Source organism: Taudactylus pleione, unplaced genomic scaffold, assembly GCF_031769625.1.
Source record: "Taudactylus pleione unplaced genomic scaffold, aTauple2 ptg000025l, whole genome shotgun sequence".
NCBI classification, from domain to species: domain Eukaryota; kingdom Metazoa; phylum Chordata; class Amphibia; order Anura; family Myobatrachidae; genus Taudactylus; species Taudactylus pleione.
The window spans coordinates 10,387,179-10,415,139 of NW_028284427.1; the positions used below are offsets into that span (position 1 = coordinate 10,387,179).

General features: G+C 42.3%; 1 protein-coding gene across 2 annotated transcripts in view; it reads left to right on the forward strand.

The window, feature by feature from the left end:
* SLIT3 (slit guidance ligand 3) overlaps window positions 1-27,961 on the forward strand; it is a 747,204-nt gene that overhangs the window by 674,588 nt on the left and 44,655 nt on the right. For both annotated transcript variants that reach the window (XM_088451316.1, XM_088451322.1), the window contains 2 exons: window positions 23,506-23,603; window positions 27,029-27,168. In XM_088451316.1, coding sequence (XP_088307442.1) covers window positions 23,506-23,603; window positions 27,029-27,168 — 238 coding nt within the window. The remainder of the gene's footprint in view (window positions 1-23,505; window positions 23,604-27,028; window positions 27,169-27,961) is intronic.

The window sequence follows — 27,961 nt, forward strand, 5'->3', positions numbered from 1 at the left end:
TATGAAAACATATTTGTTCTGTTGATGCTATTTTATATATGCCACTGTTCTGGTGTTTGAATGCATGTACTGAAGACAATACAAAGACTACAAGTATACAGTATAGACGCAGGGACTATAACCCCCAAGAAACACATTTTGAGTGTATTGGGATTCCTCCCTTACAATTGGATATTAGTCCAAGAGCGATATGTACCTTGCATACATACATAATTCAATTTACTGTAGATGATTAGGGTTTTATATTTCAGTCACAATCTTTTCCATCTCCTGTATAAGTTCCTACCCATAATTTTCTCTGGTTATGGGCGTAAGTACCATAGGTACAAGGGGGGGCCCTTCTTCCCAAATACCTAGTACATGGTGACTGTAATTGATATTATTGTTTCCCTATCACTGCCATAGGTGGAGATTTTTTGTTTATAATAATAACAACATATTTTCAAAAGGCTTATGTCTAATATTAATACAATTAGTCAGTAGTCAATTTTTGTTATATATTTCCCCATTTTTATTCATAAGGAATTATGATATGTCTTCAGTGGGAAATTCTCTCACACAGATTAGCTCATATTACTGAACCATGGCATACCTAATAATTGACTGCTCATAATTTTTATTGTATTACATATTAAAAGTTACGTTTTTAATATTTCATATTTACACGTCTCAACAAACAATGCAGCCAAGGGTGGCAGTCTCTAGATTAAAGTGTACCCCCAAAAAGAGTCTCTTTCTTCTTCCTCTTCTTTGAAAAATACATATACATCAGTTTTATGGACTCAGGGAGCTCCACTAACTGGCCGAATTAGAGTACTCTAACCATTCATATACTGTATCTATTATAATTCATTTATACAGATAGTACGTACTAATGACTCATAATATCGTATTTATATTCTTAAGTGTTGTAATGAGCCTGTCTCCTGTGCATATTGTCTCCACAAATCCTTTCCCTTATATAGGTAAATAATCTAGCAGAGTGACTGCATGAGATGATTTTCCTATTCAGTGAGTCAGGGATATTATTATTATTATTGGTTATTTATACTGTATGTACAGTGGCACTAACACACACACAAAAGTGGAGCACCCAGAGAAATAGATAGGGCACTCATGACACCAGCTCTGTGCTTAGCACTGTGCCATGGTGTTGCCCACAATACGTAGTACTCTGCATACGCCCTCCCTCTACTGACATGTCAGCTCAGCTGCAAGTTTCCGAAGTTTGCTTGCAGGAAGCAACGCTCAGATGGCGCTGTTTCCTGGAGTGTTGCAAAGAGGTATCCAAGCAGATCCTTCTGCTGTCTCCACACTGCGAGACCTGCGGCTGTGCGCATGTGCAAACTCAGCTTATGCATGTGCAGTCGGGTGGGACAGCACTGGTAAGTAATACCCCTTTTACACCAGAGCAAAAACCTGGGTTTTTGCTGGGTCTACCCGGGTCGCAGCTCAGTGTAAAAGGGTCACTGAAAAATAACCCAGGTCAAGTGACCCAGCAATCCAACCCAGGTAGCTACCAGGGTTGGACCCAGGATGGACCCGGGTAATGGTGCAGTGTAAACAGTGCAACCCGGGTTATTTGATCTGGGTCATGCCTAAAATTAGCTGATTGGTGGTTGTGGAGCATTCACCTCCCACTTTCTATGACCTCACAGGTTTAGCAGGGCAGACCTGAGTTCAGTGTGAACAGGGCTGACCTTCTAGTAACCCAGATCGAAGGTGCAGTGTAAATGGGTCTGACCTGTGTCTGACCAGGGTTCGAACCATGTCCAAAAACCCAGGTCGGACCTGGGTTTTTGGTGGAAAAGAGGTATAACACTGCTACTTCAGTGTCAGGGATCGGAGGGACAGCTGCTTTTCTGAGATGAATTGCTTCGGTATTTAAGCATCCACTGGTGAGGTGGATACTTAGTTATTGGGGCCACCTGGTCCCTGATGATGAATAGACCCCATAGTAACATGTAGCTTTAGCTAATGCCAGTTACAGGACAGGCTAACGAATTGCTGTGGCAATGGCAGTACATTTATTCCACTGTGCAGTGTGGTTGCAATAGGACTGTGGACAAGACTATTTAGAGGTTAATTAGCTAAACGGCGGCTTTTCAGTGTTTTTGAATGTAAAACAGTAATACTATTCAGCACAAAACGCATCTGGTTTGGCAGTTCATAATATTGCTGGTTTACATTTGTAAATAAACACCTTAATGTCAAATTACTGGCAAAATAGACAAATGACGTTACTGATCCGTGTAACAGTTTTCAACATTTTGCGTATCTTTTCTACAGGTTAAAAGAGGCCAGATACTATGCAAAACAATGATGTGAAACGATGATGTCTAATTAAATACATAGTAAAGACTTTTTTTTAATTAATACTCTTCTATCTACAGTAATATCAGTGGGCACATGTATAACACAGGGATGTAGTCATTCTAATGATTATACTGACAGTCGGGACGCTGGCCCTTAGAATACTGGCGCCGGAATCCCGACACCTGTCAGAATCCCGGCACTGGCATCCCGTTGGTAAGTATTAGGGATAGCTACTGGGAGGGGTTATGGTTAGGCACCACGCAGGGGGGTGTTAGGTTTAGGCACTAGGGGGGACGTTAGGATTAGGGTGCAGAGAAGGAGGGTTAGGGTAGGCTTACTTACCGCTACGCGTCAGGATTGTAACCTAGTCGGGATGCCGGCGTCGAGTTTTTGACCTCCGGGATCCCGAGCACCGGCATCCGCACCCAACCCATAACACAGTATAATGACACTAACTTGTCATTTCTTTTTTTGATAAATAGATGGAAATGTCTGGGATTTTTTTCAATGTGTAATGATATTAAAACTAACAATCTTTCATTTAAACTCTTTCATCATCTCAATTCCTTTACATTTATTTATATAAGGAGTTTAGTAATATTAGGGTTGTTCATCCTGCATCTGCATGTTATAGGACTTAGATTGGTCCCATGTTGCTTGCCAATTTTACTTGCAGACATTGTATTAAATACTGATGGCTAACCATCTTATACAGCAACTACAGCAAACATGATTGGCCCATGATTCATAACCATGAGGGTTTGAGTCAAACTACAGTTGTCAGGTTTAAATGTAAACCATATGAGGTGTACCAAGTTGCTCTTTAAAAGAACCAGGTTAATTAAATAAGAATGTCTTGCTTCCTACTCGCCAGGCAGCCCCACACAAGTCTGCCCATATGGAAGCTATTCCAAGACCTTTATAAATTGTCCGAAATTTGCTCTCTGAACATTTGTTTTTACTTGTTTGATGTTAGTTTTGGGAAATTCTACATAGAGGAGCACATCAATGAAGTAAAAAAAGAAAATACCTAACATACAGCGTTATGGTATATCTGGACTTTATTACCTCCTGTTGCAGAAATAAGCTATTTATTGTAAAATACTAAATATATACCATTGACTTGAGTTCATAATAACTAAGTATACAAAACCAATCAGAATCGGTGTACAATCAGATGTTAGGGCAGTTTGTCATTCTTGTGTTTATTTGGGTCTTGGGTTATGCTACAGTATACGGCTGAATGTTAATACTAGCAAGCTAATATAGACTTGTGCTAAAGTATACAAATTTATTACAGTGCAATTCAATAATGCTAAAACTACAGAGTTTGTGATACATCCTAGTCCTTCCCCAACTTGCCCTGAAAAATTAATAATAATAAAAAAAGAGAATAGGAAATACTGTGAGTGTGCCGCAAATGCATACAACAGAAGCAGATGAGGGCTGATATGGTTCCATAACCACAGAGCCGGCCCTAGGCATAGACAAACTAAGCAAATGCCTAGGGGTATCCAAGCCCACCTAGGGCCGGTGGAGGTTTGGTGCAGACATGGCCAGGGCACCTGCTGCCGGCTAGGCAGATACTCTGGCAGCTGTTACTGCCGCTGTGCAGTGTCCACGATCGGAGCTCACCTGTCAGCTCCGATCGTGCCTGACAGCAGCAAACAGTGAGCGGGCAGCGGCGGAACAGCCAACGGCAATTTGCGGGGACGGGACACCTGGATGGCAGCTACTGGTTAGCGCCGGATTGGCTCTGGGGCGTCACATAATCAGAATGAGCTTCTGCGCATGGGCAGCGGCTCATTCAGGACTATAAGTAAATGGTGGAGGGTTGCTGCATCATGGGCCTTAGCGGAGCTCGGAGTAGTGAGTCACACCTCACGGCTCTAGGCTCCACCTCCAGCAATTATCACACATGGCTGCGGCATGCCAGCCTGAGACAGGAAAAACGTGAGCCACCTCCGACTTGCTGTACCTTGAATTGGACGGCTCTGCAGGCTGTGCTCAAGCAAAATAAGTTTGGAACTGGGAGAGGGCCAGGGTGCTGTGGTGCTCACTGCTGGGAGAGGGTTGCTCTGCTGGGATAGGGGTGGTGGGTGAAGGTGGGTGCTGACGCTGTGCTGGGATAGCGGGGTGCTGTTCTGGGTGAGGGACCCTTCCGTGAGGCTACACCCCTTTTCAGAATCCCACGGGCAGGGGGGCACCACCCAAAATCTTGCCTAGTGCACTAATTTAGCTAGGGCTGGCTCTGCATAACCACCTATAGAGGATGTTTATGTGCAGACAATGTGACCTTGACAGTATGTAATTCATACACTATTATCTGGTTCGCAAACAGTATTAATTATTGGAATGCAATGCATGCTGTGGGACCACTCATACAGTATAGGAGCCCTCCTTCAATACCAAAATGCAACTCCATTAGCCCGAGGTGGCCCTAGGTTTTGCGGGGCCCTTATGTGAATATTTAAAAGAGACCCCATAAAACAATGTCACATTAAAAAAACAAAAACTATTTTGAGTTTCAGCGTTTTGAAATAAATATATCACAGAACAAAATGTCACAGTTGGATGAGTTATTTAGGAAAATCAGGGAATTGGCCACGGTACTGAATACTTTTGAAAGGCGCTTTATTACATATAATGGTTTATTGTATAAAAGTATCTGCCAATAGAAAATGTCTAAATGTATAATAGATTGAGAACAATATTAAAGGCTCAAACATCAAAACACAAATTTGAAAACTTCTTTACACTGACCACAATAAGTTCTCTTAAAAACGTAGAGAAATAAACGTCAGCAGTGATCTTGTCTGTGACCTTATACCAGGAGCTTTCGGCAATTATTGTCACAAACTTTTTCACTTGCTCATAAATTGTCCAAAGACTTATGCTGGGCATACACTGGGCCTGATGACACAATGCCAATATTTACACAGATTGAGTGATTGTTTGCCATTGCTCATGGTATAAGCTGCACTGTGCGCACAGAGTGATTGAATTGTGATTACGCTTGCACAGAGGATGCACTCGCAAAGTGAGTGACAGGTAGTCAGTGTTTGGGGAAGGTAACGGGGGTGGTTAGAAAATAGCAGATGTGTCAGACCGTTTAAACGTTTTCAGGTCGTGCATAAATTAGCCGCTACATCCTTGTTCGAAGCAGGAGAGACCTCTGCGTATCTGGAGACCTGTTATGTTTGCAACATGTTAGACTTACTCAGAAGGCTGATGGCCGCCTGATCTGCGTTCCATGTTTCTGGTTTTGTGCCGATAACATGAGGATCTGGCCAATAATTGCATAATGTATGCTCGGCTTCAATTATGTCAGCAGCAAAGAGATTATTGAAGCTTAATTGCGAATTTGTATTTCTCATGGAAAGAAAATGGTTTAAAACACTTTTTTTTAAACATTTGTCAAATGTACCCGGCACAAATGTGCAACTTGTGCCAACCCGCACACATCTTGCAATAGTTCCAGCTTTCCATCTGCTCACAGTTGCGGCTTTTTTAGTTAATACATCTTGCACCTACGTCATTGCATCCAAATCTGCATTCGCCCTATTATGGCTTCCCACATATCAACAATTCTAAATCAGATACAATCAATCCTTAATGGTGACAGAAGGCTACCCATAAACCTGAAGGGAGTGAGACTGAGATGGGCCTTATGGCATCATGTATTGGTGTGATACAAGTTGTTGCTGGGGTTATGGGTAATGTGGGGACCAATGGGGTATTAGTGTAGGAGGGCTGAGGTTATAGGTATCTTTCAATTGTCAGTTCTAGCAGTAGATTAGGATATTTTATTTTGAAGCACAATAAAGCTGGTTACACATTTAACGTTATGTACCCAGCCGACCTATCATGCGATGGGACCCGGCGGGGTTCCCGGCATCGGCAAGTGCATACACACTTGCCAATGACGGGAGCTACATCGCGGCACCTGGAACCATGCTGCTTTTGACATTGAGTGTACACACTAGACGATGTGGCCGACATATCGTCCAATCCGGCCGGATTGGACAACCTATCGCCTAATGTGTACCGGCCATAAGGAATGCCATATCCAAAAACAATGTGGATGGCGGTCTTTGTTCTCTTGGCATGTTCCACAAGTTTGCTTGGATATTGCTTTTTTTTTCTTTGTTTTAACCAGAACTGTAAGCTTGCAATGCACTTCTTTTCCCTGAGAGTGCAGGGGGCACTTCTGTCTGTGTGACACTTAGTATGGCATAAACTTGTTGGCACTATTGTATGGCAAAATAAAAATGGGGCAGTGTTTTTTAGCATACTGTGAATTTGGGGGGGCACGGGCCAGCCATGGGAGAACACAACCCCCCTTGTAGTGCAGCTTCTCCTGAGAGGGAGTGGCCACACCACTGTGCTTGGTCATGCTCTCTCTAATGCAACAGGGCTTCCAAGATGTCTCAGTAATGTGGGGCACCCATTACCAAAGGTCTAGCTTTGCCTATGCCGCGATACAATCTACATAACTACAACATGCCCTTAGAACACTTCTCTTTCATGTGATTTCCAAGTTGCCTTTCAGTTACACCCACTAAGCCGCTAGTGGAGATGTAGCAGAGATGCATACAACTGTGAATCGTCTGTAGTTGCTCAGAGTTGCGTATGCTTGGCTACGGAGAATGTGCAGTGTGAAAAATGGCAGGATGCTTTCACAGAACGTACAATGCATGCAACTCTCATTAGTCCTGGAGTGTTTTATCTCATACAAATGCAGCATATTAACTGTTCCTCCCTTGTAGCTCATTTCTCATCTATATATCCAATAGGACCTCAACATACATATAGAACCCCCCGACCACACCACCACCATTTGTAGATTATTCACCGTTCAGTGGTCACTATTTCAATGTCTGCACACCGAGCCTGTGCAGGTCACCACTGATCGCTGGCCGGCCACCAGCTCAGTGGGTAGTGATGAGTCTCGCTACGGATCACTCCGGTGATCCGATTGGCAGCTGTAGAGGCCCTATGAGAGAGGTGGGCTCGGGCATATGCCAGCAGTGTCCCTAATAACTTAATCTGGCTCTGAGTGGCGTGGCCTTATGCATCCTGCTATGACATAAGCCTACTGTACTGTATGTTTAGGCAATGGGTCTTTAAACAGATGTCATACTCTAATCTACCCTACATCTTAGCAAATGGGCATCATTGCATTCCCTGTGGCATTCCCTGTGCTCATACTGCAAATATGTAATAGTGCTATACCTCCCCATTTTACCACACTGTCTCCTATCACTAAGCAGCAAGGGCAGATCTAAAACATTTTCGGTGGCAGGGGATGATTTAACATTGCCACACTGCATCCTGCACTCTGATAGTAGATAGCTGTAGTGGCTGGGCAGGACCCTCTGTCTGCCTCTACCATGCAGGGGGCAGCCCTTCTGTGCTAGGATCAGACACTTAAGAGAAGGGCATCTTATTCTTCACTTAAGAAAACATTAATGATTTTGCTCTCAGAATATCCTTGGTAACTACATACGTAAATGCAGTTTTATTGCCTTTCACTTGTCCCAGCCAGACCTGCCACTTCCTGCATACTACTTGGATGGTATTTCATTTGGAATTCAGATATATTATTTCTTGCATTATAAGAAAAGTATGGAATCATAAGTAGGTATTACCATTTGAAGGTCTTTGGTGAGCTCATCTATTAAACAAAGTAAATGATTTTTGAGAGCCATGTACGTTATGCAGAGCCAATATTACTCTCTATATAACTTACAATTTGGGCACATGTTACAATAGGGACACTTGTTTTTGAAATGTATATTACACATCTATACAATAAAGGACCTTATTTAGAGTTACCAGCAAAGCAAAAAAGGTGCAGTTTTGTTTTTGGACACGCCATGGTACAAATACATTTATACATTTTTTTTGCAAGCAGGGGAAATGTTAGATGCTTTTGCATGTAACTCTCAAATACTGGAAATGTTTGTTTCCATTTTGAAGTGGAGGAAGAACTATTCCCCCTGCCCCCCAACTATTATATATTGTACACCCTGCAATGCAACAACACAATGCAAACGTGCTCCTTTTTTTTTTGCTCCCGTCGCTGAATGAGGGACAATATCTAGGTTAATAAAACATAATGTTCAATATCTCAAAGGCTTTTATATTAAGTGTAACAGTGCCACCTATGGGTGAGTGTGGAATCCGTTTTGTCTACAGTAGGACTCATTTCCGTTGACAAAGGATTGATGTAGAGCTTTTAAAACAGTGCATGTGACATCTGGTAAAGAATCATTCAAAAGGTAAAATACTGTGCAAGCTATTTAGTGTGCATCAAGGTTTCTTTTGTCAAGGGCAGTTATTATGGTATAGTAGTCAGCTCTGTACCGTCGTTTATGGATCATTTCTGGTTTTCTTAACTACAAAGAGCACCTACTACACAGTAGCAAACCCACAGCCTAAAGCATAAAAATATTGGTAATCAAGGTACAATTTATTCAAGAAATGTACTTCATACTGAGTTGGCTACTGATGTTCACAACGTTGTTGGTAATTTTTCCATCATTTTCCTGGTTCTGTCCTGTTCTAGGGCCTATCTTTAGACCCATGCTTGCAGTGTCGGGATATTGGCGGGTGGGATAGCGCTCACCGGTATCCTGACTGCATAACATATAAGGAAAATACTCTGATGGGTTCTGCTAAAGTTTGCAAATTTAATATTTACATATCTGCATCATTGTAAATAAGCTGATAAATAAACATTTCTATATGTACACTAAGTCACACCAAGATTTAGAGTGCTTTTATTTGGTATTACAGCTGACTGGAAGTTGGAAAATTGGACATAGATCAGAAAACTAGACCCTTGGTATCTCGTAAAAATACATTGTTAAAATTAGTTTGTATTGGTGATCATCACATAACTGGTACTATCACTAGGCAAAACATTGGTGCCAGACAGGGGTAGATTAAGAGAGGAGGAGTGTGCCAGTGTGCCGCCTCTGTGCTGGCCGCCCTTCTCTCGCCATTGCATATGCAAATAAGAGTTCTACTGCACATGTGCTGGTCTCCATGAAAATGGTGCCTGCGCTATTTTCCAGGTGATCACTCTACTGTGCATGCACAGATCTCTGGGAAAATGGCACCCTCATTATTTTCCATTGATTTCTGCAGTGGCAACGGACAGGTAAGTACTGTCTATGGCTGCTTTGGTAATGGGCTTGGAGTACGGTTCTGGGCTATGATGCCATCCCCAAAAGGAGAACATGCCACCGCAACCCAGCTCCATACAAAATAAGAAGTGCTGGCAGTGCCTATGAGGGGAGCGTTGTCCAGGGTGCCAAGGGGTCATGCGCCAACCTCTTGGAGAGTATAGGTGTATTAGTGGTTTTCTAGACTATGTAGATGATTGAGAACAGACATAAAGAGATTATGTTGGTTGTATAAAAATTTGAGAAAGCCAGTAATATTTCTCTACATCATGTAGAATACTGGGAGTAGATGTTGAAATAGTTGGTACTCATCTCCTATAGGTTCCTGTTTACTGTATGTTAAGTATTAGAGTCGTAACTGAGCACATCAGCTACCAATGCTGGCCTGCCCACTGAGCACGCGACACCATGAGGTCGTGCAAAGGGCGCTTGCCCGGCAGCTTTAGTAAGTGCAATGCTGATCGGCTGCATATAGTGTGCAGAGTTCCCGTCTGGAGCGTCCACAAGACGCCCTGCGGGTGCTGCAGCAGCAATCCTGGCTGCAGGGTGCCGTTCCGTGCACCCTGCTAGCCAGTAGCAGCAGCAGTTGGGCGGCAACAATGCTGCCCACAGAGTCTCTGCTCTGCACCGGTTGCCCATAGCTAGTTACAGTATATATGAAACCTAACCAAGCAGAAAAAAAAGTGCCATGCTTCAAACCGTACAGAATATCTGAGATACAAAGTTACATACTTACCAGCCACCTTTCATTTCCAGAGTAGTCTCTTTATTTCTCTTTATTTTCTGACTCTTAAGCTGTGTATCCATTTGCAGATATAAATGAGCGATTGAATGATAACGACATTGTTATCATTCAATCGCTCATAAATCTGGCAGTTTAATGTTGGAAACAACCAGCGATGCGCGCTACCGCTGGTCATTTCCGACATCAATCATCGCCTGAACATGCCGGTCAATCTGCTGATAAAGACAGATTGGCCATGTTCAGGGATGAGTGAGGGTGCCTGCACTGAACTGTACTGTCGGTCCACTATCTGCAAGTGGATACGCGGCTTTAGAAGCATTTATATTTATTTTCAGGGCTTAATAAATACAAAATACTACTGAGTGGGAATACTTAGGTACACCAGTTTATTAGCATAGTATCACGCAAAAGTCTTTTTAAATATTGGCAACTATATATCCTAAATCTCACAGATAAGACAGAATGTGTCTATTTAACTAGAAGATGCATGTACTATGGTAAAAGAGAAGTGACAATATGTTTTTGTGAAATGTGCATCAAGAATTGTTAATTTAATTTTATACACTAACAGATGACATCTGGAGTAAGTCTCACTCTTTGAAACTCCATCCTATTCATCTCCTTCAGCGAATGACTTGCAGACTCCAGTACATGTTTCAGCTTTGAAATCTGCATAGTTCCAATAAATTGTCATGATTTGGTTCAAGACACCCACATCTAACTGTTTGGAGACTCTGGTTGACTTGCAGAATTATTGTAGCTTTAATATAGCCGTTCAGTGGAACTTTTTAACTATGTAATAAGCATAAACTATTCTCTACCACAGCTTGTTGGCTGGAATATACTAGGGAAAGCCAACAAGATAAAAACAGAAGCTGCACCAAACTGTTAAGAATTGCTCTGGCATAGAGTACAGGCTTATCCACCAGTGTGTGCCAGCAACGGAATCTGAGGAACAGTCTCATACATTTGCCTGCGGATATCTGATTTAAAATGCTGATTATGTTACATTGCTTTGCATTATGTCCCTCATCTTCAATTCAAGTAGCAATTTATGTAAACAATTTTTGAAAAACAATATCCTAGACATGGAAATCACACTCACGTATAGCTTAAAAAGAAAGAAATCATAAAATTGTGCTTCATTTAAAAATATTTTGGTAGTTTTCCACTACTATGCATTGTGTGTAACGTATTTTCTGGTTTAATGAAGTCATTGCTGTGCCATTTAGAATAATTATTTATAAATAAATAAATAAAAGACTATACAGTTCTAGCAATACAGTTCTAGACTATACAGTTCTATACCAAAGTGTAATAGACATTAGTACAATTTTGAAGACTTTTCATAAGAAGGTGTAACTGTGATATATGGCTCATGACTCCGGTGGAGTCTGTCATTAAATGCCTTGTGAGGACTGTCCCCTACCAATATTGTTCTGCTCAAGGTTTTCCCTTACTAGCTCCATTCCGCCACTCCCACAAAAGTCAGCATTGGTTATTAGATCCAGTCTCTGCCCAGCTTTTTTCCCCCCACTCCACTTCCACCCCTTCCCCAGTTATTAGATCCAGTCTCTGCCCAGCTTTCTTTTTTCACCACTTCACTTCCCCCCCTCCCCCGGTTATTAGATCCAGTTTCTGCCCAGCTTTTATTTCCCCCACTTCACTCCATCCCCCCTTCCCCCATGGCCAGTCTCTGCCCGCTATGCATTACCTTATTTCCTTGAAGAAGGCTTCTGCTTCTTCCCCAGCACTGTAGATGCTGCTCCAGCTCCTCTCGATCCACGGCTCCTCCGACCTCAGGCTCTCCCTCCAGTGGTGTGACGTCATGACGTCACGCGCGCTGACTTCAAAGCAGCAAACTTTATTGACCATAGGGGGCCGGCGGGTGTCTGTCATGTAGGTTGGTGGAGGAGCGGCCCGACTGGGCAAACTGCCTCCTCCATTTATGGGGACCAGATCGGCGGCCGATAGCAGTGGTGCCAGCAGGCTGGGCCCCTTTTCTTCTGTTAAAGGGGTTAGATCGGGCAGCAGGCTGTCTAGTGGCAGTAGGAGCACGCAGGCCCCCCCCCCCCTTCAGCCAGGGTCTGGGCCCGGGACTCCTGTCCCGGCAGTCCCCCTCCTGATGACGGCCCTGTATGCAGCACATGGAATGAGAGGGAGTTGCTCTTTAATCTTTTAACGCCATAAATTTGTAAAGCAGTTTATTCCTCTAAACCTTTGTGGCTTAGTTCAGTCTGGCTTTTTCCCACCTCATTAACCCACCCAAGGCGAGATGGATTGTACTGCAACTGATCAGAGTAACCTCATTCTGGCTTTGTACTAATTGACTTTAATTAAAAGCAAGGTTTTTGAACCATGCTTGATTCAGCATATTTTTTATTATTACCGTATATACTCGAGTATAAGTCGACCCGAATATAAGCCGAGGTACCTACTTTTACCCCAAAAAACTGGGAAAACTTACTGACTCGAGTATAAGCCTAGTGTGGAAAATGGCAGCAGCTGGTAGTGCCCCCAGTAGTAATTCCCCCTGGTTGTGCCCCCAATAGTAATCCCTCCTGGTAGTGCCCCCAGTGGTAATCCCCCCTTTCAGTGCCTTCAGTAGTAATCCCCCCCTGGTAGTACCCCCAGTAGTAATCCCCCCTTTTAGTGCCCCCTGTAGTAATCCCCCACTGGTAGTGCCCCCTGTAGTAATCCTCCCCTGGTAGTTCCCCCAGTGGTAATCCCCCCTTTTAGTGCCCCCTCTAGTAATCCCCCCCTGTAGTAATCCCCCCCTGGTAGTGCCCCCTGTAGTAATCCCCCCCTTGTAGTTCCCCCAGTGGTAATCCCCCCTTTTAGTGCCCCCTGTAGTAATCGCCCCCTGATAATGCCCCCTGTAGTAATCGCCCCCTGGTAGTGCCCCCTGGTAGTGCCCCCTGTAGTCATCGCCCCCTGGTAGTGCCCCTTGTAGTCCCCCCCCCTAGTAGAGAGAGACGTGAAAAGAATAAAAAAAAAATAAACACCTTAAAATCCCGCTCCTGGTCCCGCCGCTGTCCGCTCCTCCGGTCGCTTTGCATGGGAGAGACGTCATCATGACGACGTGTCTCCCATCACCCACTGCGGGAGCCGGAAGATGGCTCCCGCAGTGGGAGCAGCAGCAGCCGCTGAGAGTCTGACAGACTCTCAGCGGCTGCTGATTACACCAAACACGCAGCTGCCGGCTTCGGCGGCTGTGTGTTTGGCAGTGTGTAGTGCTGACCGAACTCCGTCCGATCAGCGCTACACTTGACTCGAGTATAAGCCGAGGGGGTACTTTTTCAGCACATTTTTTGTGCTGAAAAACTCGGCTTATACTCGAGTATATACGGTATTATTATTATTATTATTATTATTATTATTATTAATAGAGCAAACATGGTATGTGGGAAGAGGGTACTGGAACACCGGATGACTGTGCAATATTGCACAACTTATATTTAGGAAACATAGATAATTATGACATTTCACAAAACAAAGACAGAGCAATTCTCACGGTGAGCAATACATATTTCCCACCAGCCATTGGGTAAAAGTTGATATCCATTATATTGATTCATCTGATAAATAAAATCAAAATCAGATGTTTGAATTTCAGATTCTGCTACTAAATTGGGATTCATGTCAGCCAGACCAGCAAGAACAACAGAATACAGACAAAGACAACCCTTAATAAGTTTGAGAAAGAGCAGTTCTCTCAAAGCAATTACTCGGTGTGTTGGCCACAAGCCAGTGGGCAAAAAGAATAATAACTATACTCAGAGCCATAGCAAGACTTTTTGGTGCCCTGAGCCATTGGTGCCCCCCCCTCCCCCGTTTTTCATTCGGGACATAAGATGCGCACTCAATAAAGGGGTGTGACCTCATGGATTGCCATCAGAAATTGTTAAATTGTCGGGGAGATGCTGTAACTCCATGTGTAAGGTGTCTGATTGCCATGTGAGAGGTGATTGGTTTGAGTCCTGGGTATGACAGTATTTTGAAATGTGTGTGTAAATAAAAGAGGATGTGACTACAGCTGCTTGGGAAGGTGGCCAGATGGAGGGATAGGTCAGCCAGGAAGGAGACAGGGGCGGCCAGGAGATGCTGGGAATAAAAAAAGAGGAAGCTACAAGTGAGAATGATTATAAACAGAAAATTGACAGGCCCGAATGGTGCCCACATGTTGCACCACCCTAGTTACGGCCCTGACTGTACTAGTACAGCAATCAATTTAAAATACATTGTATGAATCTCAGTTGCTGCATTTGTTAAGCTACACAGACCAGAATGAATTAACGGTTGTCATTGACCCTGCTCTTTAAACAATACACTATAGATAAGTTCAAACTGTCTTGATTGGAACTGTTGCACCTTTGTACCCTGCCACATACAGTGGAGGAGCAGCTAAAACCAGTGTTTTTAGGTAAAATTTTCCAAATGAGGGGCATTCCCCCCCCCCTTCCCCTCATCCAGATTTGCCACTTTCAAGATTTGTAGATGTGTGGAATTGAACCATAATTTGTTTGATATTCTGCTAAAAGTTTTAACAGAAAACTACTGTGAAACTTTAATTTCCCTGCCATAAGAAAAAGGGCATTCGCTGCATGTCCAAAACAGTACTTAGATTTTGTTACTTTACTAGGTTTCCAGAAAAATAGCCCTGGAAGTATCTTTATTTTATTAAATGTGTTGATTTAATTTGTTACTGAAATTAAAATTAATGTGTGGCCTTTTGAAGGTTAAATGCTGTCCTTGTGGCCTAATGTGTCTTATCATTTAATGCAGTTTCCCAGGTTTTAACATTATTATAATTATTAATAATAATAAATTTTATTTATATTGCTCCACAAGTGTTCTGCAGCGAAATTACAAGGCAGTACAATACAGTAAACAGTACAATACAGTACACAAATAATTAGATATTACTACTACATCACTCGACACCACTAGTGCAAGAGGGGAGGGTAAATAATCACTGCAAGTGGAAACCTGTGCCCATAGGTTTGGGCACAGCTAACTACTTTAGAGCCACTGAAGGAGGTTTGAAACAACAGGGCTGTAACTAGGGGTGTGTGAGTGGTGCGGCCGCACAGATCGCAGCGCTCTGTGGGCGGCACCGCTGCTCACCCACGGCTCCTGCATCTGACTAGCAGGGTGCCTGTAACGGCAGAATCTCTGCAGCAGTGCCGTACAACGCTGCCCTGAAGATGCTCCGGGCATTGCTGTAATCAACCGCTCCCAACGCCACACCCCCTCCATGTGACATCATATGGAGGGGGCATGGCCTGCACCAGGCGCTGGGAGCGCTAGCTACGGCATTGCGAAACAAAGACGACAAAGGGGCAGGGAGCCCACGGAGGAAGTGAAGAGTGTAGATGACGAGCAGGAGTAGACGTAGACAAGGGAGGAGGGAGGAGGACCCTGCTCATAGGAGCTAACATACAGTACTAAAGGTTTTATGTAAATAACCATCTGCACACTGCGATTACATTTCAGCTCTATGATAACATGATGAATATCTTGCTGGAGCAAGTAGGACCCTTTATAACGTAAACGAGAAGCACACTGTGGCTCATTTTTCTTAGCCCCTAGATGAACACTACAGGTGCACATTATATATCTCCCAAATTGATTTTTGAATTCTGACATATTAATTAAGAAAATAAAGACTAGTGTTAAAGATGTTAGACAATTATCTGTCACAGTTCAGTGCCACACTCCCAGTCTGACACAGAGGAGCAGCAGTAGCCCTCACCACCACTTACGCCACACAACGTTAGTGACCAGGTGGCAGTAACAAGGGCACTCAGGCATATTTAATCCATCCCTGCATGCCATGATGGCAGCCAGAAACATCAGACGCAAGTGACAACACTTTTATACATTAATATAGGTTGTGTGTAAGATAACAGCGTCAGAGCAACAATTATTACTAGCATGCGCTGCAGAAGTGGCTTGTGTGGCTTGGTGAATTCATATACAAGGATAAGTTATGACATCGATGTAAGTGACATGCTGTGCTTAGAGATTTCAGCTTTTTGATCTGCAGCATAATGTTCTGTCCATGTGGGTGTGTTATCATCTGTTTGGAATGGATTACTCTGTGAACTTTGTTTTCAGATAAAGCTGCAGAGCAGTGTCAGGGTAACACAGACAATGGCATATTTTACCTCTAGGTTTTATTTTTTAAAAATGTGTTTTTGGGTTTAGAATTCCTTACAGAAGATAATCAATCCATTAATGTCCAAGTGTTATATGTAGTTTTGTGTGAAAAAACCCTGTTATGGAAAACCCCTGTGTGAAATCAGCCCCAGACGGATACAGGAATGATACATGACTGTGGTCTTGCTTTAAAGTCTACAGAGACTTGGCATCAGTAATTCCTTTTGAACAAATCAGGGAAGCACAGATTTCCCAATAGACATTTCCTTTTTACCTAAAATTTGTATTGGTTTTCATAGATGAATGGACGAGGGATCTTTTTTCCCTGTTTTACAACCGCAATACATTAGAGAAAGGAAGATATTTTCCATAATTGTTCTTAAATCCTAATCTTCACAAATTACTCTCCATCAAACCGTGATCATACAGGTTATACAGGAGTGTGTTTAATAACATCCGACATCCCTGTAAAATTCTGTCTTCCACAGCCAAGATCTGTATTACAGGATCAAATGATAAAATGACAATGTATTATACTCAGGGTGGTCATAAATCATTCTGATATAAATAAAAATGAGGCTTAAGAATGCCAAGTAGTTCTACATTACTACCAAGCAGAAAGTCATGATTTATTAACAAGGACAAGAAAGTTACTTAAAGTGCAGCTGGCATTCTACGTTCTTATTTGATTTCATGTCAGATAAAGTAATTTCATGGCAGAAATAATAATATTAGATAATGTCGGAGGGTGCCTGGCAGAAATAGATCTACTGTTCTACAAGAGGCAAATGTCCTTTTTTAGGCAATGCACAAATGGCTAATGTGGTATTGTATAATACACAGTTTGGTGTAAAGTCTCAACATTTCAGAAACACAATCTGTTACTATGAGGCCTGGGTTTCGATACACAACATTCAAATAGCTCTTTCTGTCTCTCCCGATAGTCTTGGTGTCACAATCCGGTGAAAGTGATCCTCTGTGGAGGACGGTGAGCCGGGGGGTTCAGGTGACTATCGGAGTGACTGTGGCTAGGTCTCCTATTTGCGGCCGAACCCAGGTTTGGCTAGACCTGCCCAGAGGCGCGGAGTCTAACTCACTTGGTGGTTTTCTCCAGTGACCCCTCCAATTGGGATTTGGTTTTCCGCTGCACTAAGTGAGCAGGTCGCAGCCCTCTGGACAGGTACCTGGGAATGGCAGAAGACTGGAAACTATATTACGTTAAGTTATTGCTAGAACACTGGAGATACACTGGAACACAATTAGAAATCCTGATCACCGGCTTGCATGAGATTACTGAGAATGTACTAAGAATCACTAAGAAATCCAGGAGCTGACTAGCTCAGCAGCTCAGGGAGATGTGGACATAGGCAGGTACTGGAGTTTGCTAAATATGCAGGAAAACACAAACATATACTAGGGATTGCACATACAAGAGTAGAGTGGACTCAAGGAATATATTGGGAATGCTAGAAATGTGGTACTGGACAAAGGCCAAATACTGGGAGAGCTAGAAATGCTGGTACTGGGCAAAGGCAAAATACTGGGAATAATTATATATGCAGGTGCAGATTGCACAGACAAGACATATAGAGAAGATAGGGATACACTGGGAGAGTGCTAACTGCAAGTGCAGATTTGCACTGACAAGACACAGAGCAGATTGACACAGACATGTGCTGGGAGGACCAGCTGTGAGCTAATTAATACCAGAAGGTAATCTGACACTTCAGTGATACAGGGTAATAGCCACAGGAAAGCTGCAATACAATTAGCAGCACATATACAAAGACACACAGGGAAGGGACATGAAACACTGAAGTACTGTGAGAAAGCTAAAGTCTCAGAGTAAGGTTTAGCATGGAAGCTAATACAGGAAACTGGGAAACTGTGAGCAGGCTGAAGCAACACGCTGAAGAATTTAGCACAGAGCAACAGTGGGAGTAACACAGGCACTTGGAATAACTAAGTTGAACAGCGTCTTCCTGGAGTTCTGGAGGCGGATTTATACCCAGGGGTAGCAGATTACTGGAGCACAGCATCAGCTGACTGAAATCATGCTACCATAGGTTAGGAGTACTGTCACATGAGAGGAACTGTCATGGCGGCGCCCATGATGGGAACTCTGATCCCCAGCACACACAGCCGACCATGGAAGCTCGCAAAAAGCACCTAAGGCAGAATACTCAGCCCACATCCATCACTGCACCAGACGTCTGACCGCAAGGAAGTCAGGGGAAGCCGGCAAGGAGGTGAGAGAGGCCGATCCTAGGCTGAACCCTGACATCTGGTTTATGCCACTGAAAGTGGAATATTATGTAATATGTACAAAAAAATGAATAAAATGTATTATAGAGTTTATAGATTAGAATCGGGTCATGCAGTTGATCAGTTTGATCGTTCCTAAACAAAAAAGAAAACTAAAGAGCTGAAATTAGCTTTATCTCCAGATAGCATTATTATACAGGCCAGTAAACCCATCACATCAGAGGCGTAGCATGGAGCCGTGCATATCACAGTCCCCCCTGAGTATTGAAGCTTGTTAGGTGAGGGGCATGGCTAGCATATGGAGGCAAGTTCAAGTAAAAAAATAAATAAATATTGGGGGCAGTGTCAGACTGGGGTATGACTATAATGGTTAGGGGTAAGGGGAATGACCACTACTAATCCACAAACAGACGGCCCTTACCAGTGCTCCTGAGCCACGCTCCCTCTATGCATTACAGTGTCATGGATCTATTGTAACATTTGGTATACGTCAGCCTGGCCAGCAGAGCATACAAGCTGAACATGGGGGTTTATGTATCAAGCAGTGAAAAGTGTGGAGAAGTGGACCAGTAGAGAAGTTGCCCCTAGCAACCAATCAGCTCCTACCTATTATTTTATAGACTGTATATGATAAATGCTATTTCAAAGCTGATTGGTTGCTATGGGCAGCTTCTCCAATGGTCCACTTTTCCACGCTTTTCACTGCTTGATAGATAAACCCCATGGTCTCCCTGCTGTGAGGTAACAGTATTCTCTAGCAGGGTTTCTCATTAAAGCCGGGCATTGCATGTGCAGAGGTGGCATGAATGAGTAACTTATTGTATGGAGTGTCAAATAAAAAGATTTTTAATATTCAAGGTTGATGCATTCTGTAGTATAAAACTAAAGTTTCTGGGTATATTTATTGTAATACATAAAACAATGGGGAGGCTTTGTTTAAATTTGTAAATGTACAGAAGAGTGACCTGTCCAGAATCATAAAAATTCATTACTGCTAGCAATAACCCAGTCGTTATTAACCATTTATTGCTCGGACAGACCTGCCAAAAGATGACAACCAATTCAGATTTTGTAACACACCAATACTGAAATGTAATAATGCAATTAAAACACAATAATTTTACGTGGATATGTTTGAACCTGAATATCAGTCAGTAAAATCAAATTTATCTAATCTCCATTTAAAAATATAGTATGAAGGATATATTTTAACTTTATTAAAGTTTTCTATCTAGTTACAGTAAACATTGTTATAAATCATCCAGACATCTGTCTTATCACAAAGTCACTGCAGTAATCTTTCTTCATCATTACATTTATCCCAATGTTAAAAATTGAGTTTAATATAGGTTTTGCATTCATTTAAGTATTTAAACCTCTGGGTTTCCTGCGGCTGTGTCTATAAACAAAACTCCAAAATTATTTTCAACAGGATTGTTTCCAATTATAGGATACGATAAATCACACTATTCACAAACAGGTCTTAGTAATGCTGCTGTAAATAGTACCTGGGGTATAAGATGTCCAGAGCCTATCTTCATTCATTCATAATTAGATCTGGTACCAAGAGAGAAACTACTTGTACCTACAGTATATGCACTTGTAAATAGACTAAAGCCCGTATTCAATTAGAGGCGAAAAGCCGCAATCGGCGTAATGTTTTCGCCAATGCACGGTTTTCACCTGTTTCCGAAGTATCGCCCTATTCAATTCCAGGTCGTTTTCTCCTAGGCGTAAACTCCATAGGCAAAAACTGATGAAAAAGTTTCTCCACCAAAAGGCAGGAGAAATAAAGTGCAAAATCACTATTTTTGAGTAAAAAACTGTGGACTTGGTTCATAACCCTTTGCCAACCCAACCCTCCCCCCCCCAATGACTAAATAGGCCCAAAAAAATCACAACATTGTAAAATCCCCCCCCCCCCCCTTGTTTGTAAATTGATTTAAAGTACTGGGATAGGTATTTTGGGATGCTGTACGGATGGGACAGATGTTTTTAGAATTGCAGGAGGCTGCATCAGGTGTTTTTATTTTAATTTCTGCACTTTACAAACCCCAAAATATACTAGTACCCATTTACATGTACCCCCAATTTAACTACAGCAATTATTTTTCATAAAATACATTACTTAATAATTTTTCAACACTTATATGCATATGTGCATAACAGCCCTGTGACTCAAAATAAGATCCCTAATTACTTTTATTTTGGCTAATAATACACTTCTATATTGATTCCCTGGGTCAGTTAGGCTTTATTGGGGGCACAGACCGATTTCCCACAAAAAACTGACCTTTTGGCCAGTTCCACTATTCGCTGCATTCGCCCATATGCGTGTTTGTCTGTTTTACAATTGAATAGGGTAAAAAGCGGGTGCGCACATTGAGTAAGCAAGCGAAAACTTTACCTCAAAACACGTGAATGAGGCGAAAACATCGAGCTTTTCACCAATCTCTGCTTTTCGCAGCTAATTGATTCCGGCCCTTAGTGGGGGTGACTCAGAGGTGGCACAGCCACTACTGCACCTCTATGGTAATGCTGTGGCTGATGTGCATCCTCTTGAGATAACCACCGACTGTAGTGTCATTTTGCTGATGTGCATACAAAGACGCACTATCGGCGCGCAGTGGCCACACCATCGTACATTGCACCTGACCATGGCCATCAGTGTCAGTGTAACTGCCTTTTTAGATGCATTTGCTGACAATGACATGCCAGCGTCTGCTAGCCACCACAAGTTACTACCCAGAGACGCCCATATACATTGCATGGGTCTCCATGGAATTTTGATCTGCATCTCTGTGTGGTACCCATCTGGGCGCATGCACAGTGCATCTTGGTTGTATGCACAGAGGAAAACATCGTCCACTTGCTCCCGATGCCGGCCCTGCATTCACCTCTAAATCACAATCAGCATATTGTATTTTTTTGAAGGCGCATTATGTGTGTTTCAGAAATTTAGGTAGGTTGTATTGCAAGACCCTAATACCAGATGTCAAAATATATATGAAGAAAAGGGTTGTCTTCAATCTCCATATCAGCCCAGAATTGTGTTCAGAACTGCACAAATACAAAGCCTATGGGCCAAATGTAATAGGGTGAGAGTTTAGAAAAGTGAGAGTTTCTGACACTTATTAAACTTTGCCAATGTAATAGAGTCCAAAAACAAAGTAACAGAGCGAACTTGCATGTTTTTTTAGACTTAAAAAACTCTCACGATTTAAAATCTCATTCGGATGTTTTCCCATTTTGAAGATAAAACTCCACCAATGTGAGAGTTTACTGCTAATCTCTCACATTTTCTAAACTCTCACCCTATTACATTTGGCCCTATATCTCAATAACCATGCAACGCAGCTTTCTCCTAAGTATTGCGATTCAAAATGTATTTTAATGACAAACTCTGATTTCTATAAATGTTTATGTCCATACAGTATGTGCATCACTGTAACACAGTTGTAATTAGAGATGAGTGTGCTTGTGGTGGAACACCAGGGGTGCCACGTTCCTGCAACATAATCTTTCAGTTTGGATTTTGCAGTAAATTCTGCATTTTGTGGCATTTATAGTATATAATCAGAGCTGGGATGATGGCAGGACCCGTTCATTCTCCTCTGTGGTGTGATTGACATAGAAGTCTCAGCGGAAGGAGAACAGAGGCAGTGCACAAGGAGCATCTCTAAAATCTGATGGAGAATTTTTTGAACATAAGCGACAAATTTAAAATTAGATGAATATCCTGCTGGTCATTTTTGAAAGCTTTGCTGATCTCCAATGGGAATGCAGATAGGTGTTATAGGCACTAAGGGGGTCATTCAGACCCGCTCGCGAGCGCAGGACGCTCGCAAGCGGGTCGATGTTACCCCAATGCGCATGCGCACGACGGAGGGAGCTCCATCGTGTGCATGCGCGAGACCCGGACAGCGACAGCCAAGCTGTCGCTCCGGGTCTCGCACCAAAGGGGGCGTGCTGTCGATGGTGACTGACAGCACGCCCCCTTTGGGGTGTGTGCCAGGGGCGTGGCTTCCAGACGGAGGCGTTCCCATGGGAACGCCTACCGTCTGGGTCCGGCCCCACTGACATCACTAGTGATGTCAGTGGGAGTGATTTTGGCTCTGATAGAGCCAAAATCACTCCAGGGCTTGCGGTCACCGAGACCCTACCGCAGGGTCTCGTCGCAAGCCCGATGGCCGCGATGGATCTTTTTGGCCGCTCGCATATGCTGTGGGTGGTCATCCACAGCCATGCGGGCGGCCAGGAGGCCGCTCCATTTTTAGGTAGGAGGCACTGATTCAGAGCGAGCGCTGTGGTCAGAGCGTCCGGCTCTGAATCAGGCCCTAAGTGTAACATTTTATATTAAGCCCCTTATTTTGTATGTATAGTAATGCAGAGAACTTATTGCCACAGTATATCTCAACACAAATATCACAGGACATACAGGAAAACATGGAGCAGCATACAGCAATGTTTAGTGGTGCATACCTGCCAAATTTGAGGACCGCCCCGTCCACCTCCTCCAGGAGATGGCTGCGGAGAGTTCCAAGGGACATGAAAGATGGCATGACTACGTGTTTTGCGTCATCACAGCGCACTATGTGATGGTAGCAAATCCATTTAGTAAATCCATTTATATTATCCCTGTCTGTTTGTATTAACTGTAGCACGTCATGAGCCATATGGAGTGGTGGGACACATGTTTACTATTATTAGTAGTTGATTCCTAGCAATAACTAGAACCACTATGCATTAGCATGACATCTGTTTTTCCAATTTCAACTGTTATTATGTGTAGAAAAAAAAACAGTCCAATTTCTAAATTCTTAGGGCCGAGATTGTGATACCCCCATCAACGGTTGCATTCAGAATCCATGCCAGAACAGAGGGACCTGCCACACCAATGATGCCAATAAAGACGGATTCAGGTAATTTAACCATGTTTGGGTTGTCATTGTTTTATTTAAATTAATCTCTATGTATCAGAAATGTATGAACAGCAAAGTGCTTTTCAAGAAATATATTCCCATGTTAGCTATAATCTGAAAGCTGCCTCATTAACTACTCATTAGTTATCAGAGACACAGTAACCTCAGCATTGCCACTTAGGTAGTGTCATTTGTAATGGCCTCTGGTAGTCCTGGATATGAGCCAGCTGTCCTTCATAATGATGGGCAGAGTCTCTGAAGCCCTGGGTTGTTATTTCAAGACCTTTCAAATCTATGTATTTGCTCAACCAGTTGAAACTAAAGTGTACTGTGTATTGCTGAGCGTATCTGTGAGTAATAACAGTTTAGAGCAAAGCTTAATAGTATAATGTATTCTCTCCTCTCTGACTCTTTGGCAGGTTACTACAAAAAAAGTTTATGTAGAGTTGAAGTTCGACAACCACTACAGATCAAACTTCCTGAAGGGGACAATCAGATTATAGCTATCATCTATATAATCCATTTTATACAATGATAGCTAGAATCTAAATGGTTGTTTTCTTTAGAAGGCTTGATAAATCTCACCTAAGTGTGCTCTAAAGCTGGGTACACACTGACAGATATATTGGCCGATCAATTGATCGGCCAATATATCTGCTGCCTGTCAGTCAGTGTGTACCCGCAATATGTCTGTGAACGTCGTCATTCACCGACATATCGCATTGGCTGTCTCTGGTCACTCAAGTACCTCATTTTGAAAATTATCAGTAATTATCCCACCATAGAGTGAATATAATATTGTAGGAGCATTAATAGTGAATTTCCCTTGTATTTTAAATCTGAATTCTCCAGGCCTGGTGAATACAGAAGGAGTCCATGGCGGTTTATGTAATAGGGTGCAAGTTTGTGCCGCTGTAGAAATACATGCGAGTGATCCCATATTTTTAAAGTGGCAATCATTTCAAAGGGAAAACCAAGCTGGTTTTGCCTTAAAAATGATTGCAGCTTTAAAAATACAGGAACACTCACATGTATTCGCACAGCGGCACAAGCTCGCACCCTATTACTTAAGCCCCCATGTTTGTAGACACAATTGCCTTATTGAGCTATGTAATGTCATACATGGCTCCCCTATCTTTTAATGTTGGCCACAATATTTGTAAGATTTAAGGATCTCAGAATTAGATTTGCGATTATTTTAGTATTTGGGAAGATCAGAAAATTTCACATTTGGAACTTGTTCTTTAGTAAAAACTAAACAGAAGTCTTCAGAACTGGCTGATCCAGGGAATCTTGGGTCACAGCTTCAGCAAATACAGTTATGTCCTCTTGCATCTTTGCTGCGTACGCGGCAAATCGCACCACGCAAGGCGCGAGGCATGCGTCCGTGAGCATATACGCGCACTGCGTTCGGACCCGCGACTCCTTAGAATTGGGTGGTGCGATCACAGTGCACGCCATAGTGTACCGTAGCATACGCTGCTGCGGGTAATCACATGGCGCGATGCGTGCACATGTTTGTAGCGGGATCGGCAAGGATGGCCGAGAGGACACATCTGCAAATACGGCAGATAGTGATAACTGAGATTAGTAACATTACATGAAAAGATGCAAATAAAGTACCATTAATAAACAAACAAACAAACAAACATTCCTGTTGTCCAATAAAACAATAGATTGCAAATGTATATGCATTCATGTCCAAATATTTCCACGCATGTGTAGAATTTGATGCAAATTAAATGAATAGCAAGGATTTAATATATTGTTTATATACTGTGTTCAGAGGAGAAGAAAATATTTGTTTCCATATAATGAATATGTGCTGATTCAGGACAATCTAATCTGTAAATAAATAGTGTGATGAGAAGTGTCAGATTTCTTCAGTCCAAGGAAATCAACATAAATATGTCTGCAAGAAATCACTGTGATTAAAGCCTGACAAAACCTTGTGAAACATTTAAAAGTTTGTTTAGCATGCGTGGTGGAATTGAATTAAGGCTTGTGGCTGTTAATCATTCATGGACACCAGAGAAATCTGGGCACAGAGAGATCTAAGCAGACTCCTCTGTTTACCAGAAGTAAATGAAATCATTTAGCAAAACCTGATAGCAGCAAGAGCCCTAATGGAAGACAATAAATCACACTTCACTGTACGGCTCACACCTTCATAACTGCTGGAATTAAAGGAACATTGTACTGAAGCGCGACTTATCAAGTTTCAAAACCAATTGGAGGGCTGTGTTGTTGCTCAGTAAAACAAGGATAGGTACTACCCGTATCTGAGATTTTGCATCCTAAATCCAAGCCAGTATTCTGCAACTGTTTTTATTATTAAGAAGCAGGGGGTTAGCTCAGTTTAATAAAGGCAGATATTCAGGGGAAACTAAAATCTTACTACGATATGTCTGTTCATTATGTAATTAGCATTTGTAGAAAATGAAGATGCATATAAATATGGTATAGTCAACTTCCATTAAAGGCTTATTAGCTGTATATAGAAGATATATTCCAGCATCGTAGAAATATGTTTCAATTGTGATATTTACTATTATCGCTGTGTCCTGCGCTTTCCCTGTACCTGCATTTAGGAATTGGCGACCTGACTGAGGCAATGCTCAAGGCCAGTGACAAGTTGTGTATGCTTAATTATATAACCAATGTAACTGTTAGAAAGATAGCATTACTACACTTAGGGCTAGTTAGTAAATTACTTACAGTAAATCATAAAAAAGAGTGAATAGAGATAAACCAAGCGCAAAGAACAACAGCAAGTGTAGAAATCAGCTATAGCAGGTGCTCCCAATCCTCCCAAAGAAATATTGGTGTAAGTAAACGTTCAGGCAATTTCATCTACTTGCGCTAAGTTATACATTACAATACATGTGAGGTATATAATCCAATATCCGGAGGTTCCTCCCTCATAGGACACATTTGCAGTATCCAAAAACAAAGAGAGAGAGGAGGTATACAGTGAAGTACAATTTTAATCAATAAAAACATCAACAGAATGAATGAAGCAGATCACGGGGATATCCTTAAGTAGCTGTAAAGAAAACAATTACAAGGTGAAGATAAATGTAACTGGACATAAAGTTTTAAGTGAATATTAATTTCATAATTAACAAAAAAACGCTGACCAGCTACTGATTTAGTCAGCATAATAGAGAGAGAGAGCTGATCTAGAACATCTTATAAATAGTAAATACTACTCATTAAATGTTTCACAATGATTGGAGCATTCATCTTACATTTTTTTTTATCATTGTTGAAAAAAGAATTAACGAATCGCTGAGTATTCACTTGCAGCAGCTTTCACAGACCGATCCCACCTTATCAGGGCTGGTCAGGATTTTGTATCATTTGACAAAAGTGAGTGGAACCCAAATAACGCGCTGATTTGTTTCTTTTTATTCTTTATTTAGCTGCTCATGCCCACTGGGATTTGAAGGGGAAAAGTGTGAGATAAATCCAGATGACTGTGAAGATAATGACTGTGAGAACAATGCTACATGTATAGATGGAATCAACAATTATGTGTGCCTCTGCCCACCTAACTACACAGGTACGAATCAGTGCTGTGATACACACAGTAATAGTGATCGTCAGCTGTTCAATTCTGTACCGTAGTATTCTGCTCTACTGCCTACAGTGTGTCTACCAACGTGATAAAGACATCACCTATAATGCCTTTATTAGCTTTTATACTGGTCCAGAGAGGGCCCACTGGTATCCTATCCTGTTCTGCTACAGAAACATTATACCTGTAACCATAGTAAGCAATAGGTATGCTATCATACAGCTGAACATAGCAGGGTTAAGGTTAGGCTGCGGTTAGGGATAGGGTTAGGCTGCGGTTATGGATAGGGTTAGGCTGCGCTTAGTGGTAGGCTGCAGTTAGGGTTAGGCTATGGTTAGGGTTAGGCTGCAGTTAAGGTTAGGCTGTAGTTAGTGTTAGATAGTACGGTTCAGATTCTCACCATTCACATACATAATGTCGACATTGATAGTTGACGTGTCAAATGTTGACTTTTAGACCCTGTTAACATTGACAATGTCGACATTCAGACCATCGACACATGCCGAATGCGACATTATGACTGTCTAACTCATATACCACACCAAGAGAAACTATGATGGGAATTGTAGAGCATGAAAATCTGCTTAGTCTGTACAGTGCAATTTATTTGCCTAGATGCTCTGCAGTAAGGTCTCCATGGACATAGTGTTACATTGTTGCTACTTATGTTTTCTTAGCAAGATTGTTATACTATAGCTTTACGGCATTTTCTGTTTCAAGCTTTTGGAAGGCTGGCCCAACCACAATCATGGTGAAGCTGATGCTGATATATATGGTA